This window comes from Arachis ipaensis, chromosome B09 (genome assembly GCF_000816755.2).
Source record: "Arachis ipaensis cultivar K30076 chromosome B09, Araip1.1, whole genome shotgun sequence".
Lineage (NCBI taxonomy): Eukaryota > Viridiplantae > Streptophyta > Magnoliopsida > Fabales > Fabaceae > Arachis > Arachis ipaensis.
The window spans coordinates 8032765-8033653 of NC_029793.2; the positions used below are offsets into that span (position 1 = coordinate 8032765).

The following is an 889-nucleotide window of genomic DNA, read 5'->3' on the forward strand; positions in this document are numbered from 1 at the left end:
TTTTCTATTGTCTTCTCTTCTTCGTTTTACTTTTTCCTTCTTCTACATATGCACTACTTCAAAGATAAACCTCACATTCTAAGACATTAACATATGTTAGTTGCCACTTGCCACTTTCCCATATACAAAAGGTCCTTCATGTAGTCTATGTTCTAATCAAAGTACTAATTGTGTATTTGCAATAATAATAGAACCTCAATGAAAAGAAAGTAGTATCCTTTATTAGAAGAGGGAATAAAATTAAAAGAGGAAAAAAAAATGAGATAGTCTTCTGTGATAGAAATAGTATTGCTACAGCCGCATTTATAGTTCCAAAACTTTTAATAAGCTCAAAAATAAAATGTGCTAAAATAAACATTCTTCTAATGACAACAAATGATGTGAAGATAAAAGAGAAAAAATAATGTATCTTCTACAATAATAATAATCTATATTGCTCTCTAATTATAATATATCTCAGCTAGTACAATTTGTGAGTGTAAACAAAGTTGCTGCACCTTTCAGATCATGGTCTTGAACTTGTTGGAAGCAATCAGTTTCTGCTTTTATTACAGCATCATCTATCTTAAACAAAACTGCTTCATCACTGCAAAATAATTAACATGATTAGATGATGTTTTATATGTATCAACTAGAAAAAGATTGAACATGGAAAATAATAGTAGTACATTCAATCATAGTAGATATTTGATTATTTCTTTAATTTATTGTTGGAATTAATATTGCCATTTACATATATCCAGTAAACAATTATTCCTAATCACATGCATTGGATGCATGCAATTCTTTCTCTAGTATAATTTCAGTCACTTTTAAATTTCAACATTGTGCATGCATGGAAAATTTTAAAATATTTGAGAGTTAATAAAAAATTAGTCTAGAATAATCT

At 27.7% G+C, this 889-nt stretch overlaps 1 protein-coding gene across 1 annotated transcript in view; it reads right to left on the reverse strand.

Annotated features, from left to right (window-relative positions):
- Positions 306 to 889, reverse strand: part of LOC107614906 (LOB domain-containing protein 22) — a 2881-nt gene continuing 2297 nt past the window's right edge. The window contains exon 2 of the mRNA XM_016317033.2: positions 306 to 586. Coding sequence (XP_016172519.1) covers positions 457 to 586 — 130 coding nt within the window. The 3' untranslated portion in view covers positions 306 to 456. The remainder of the gene's footprint in view (positions 587 to 889) is intronic.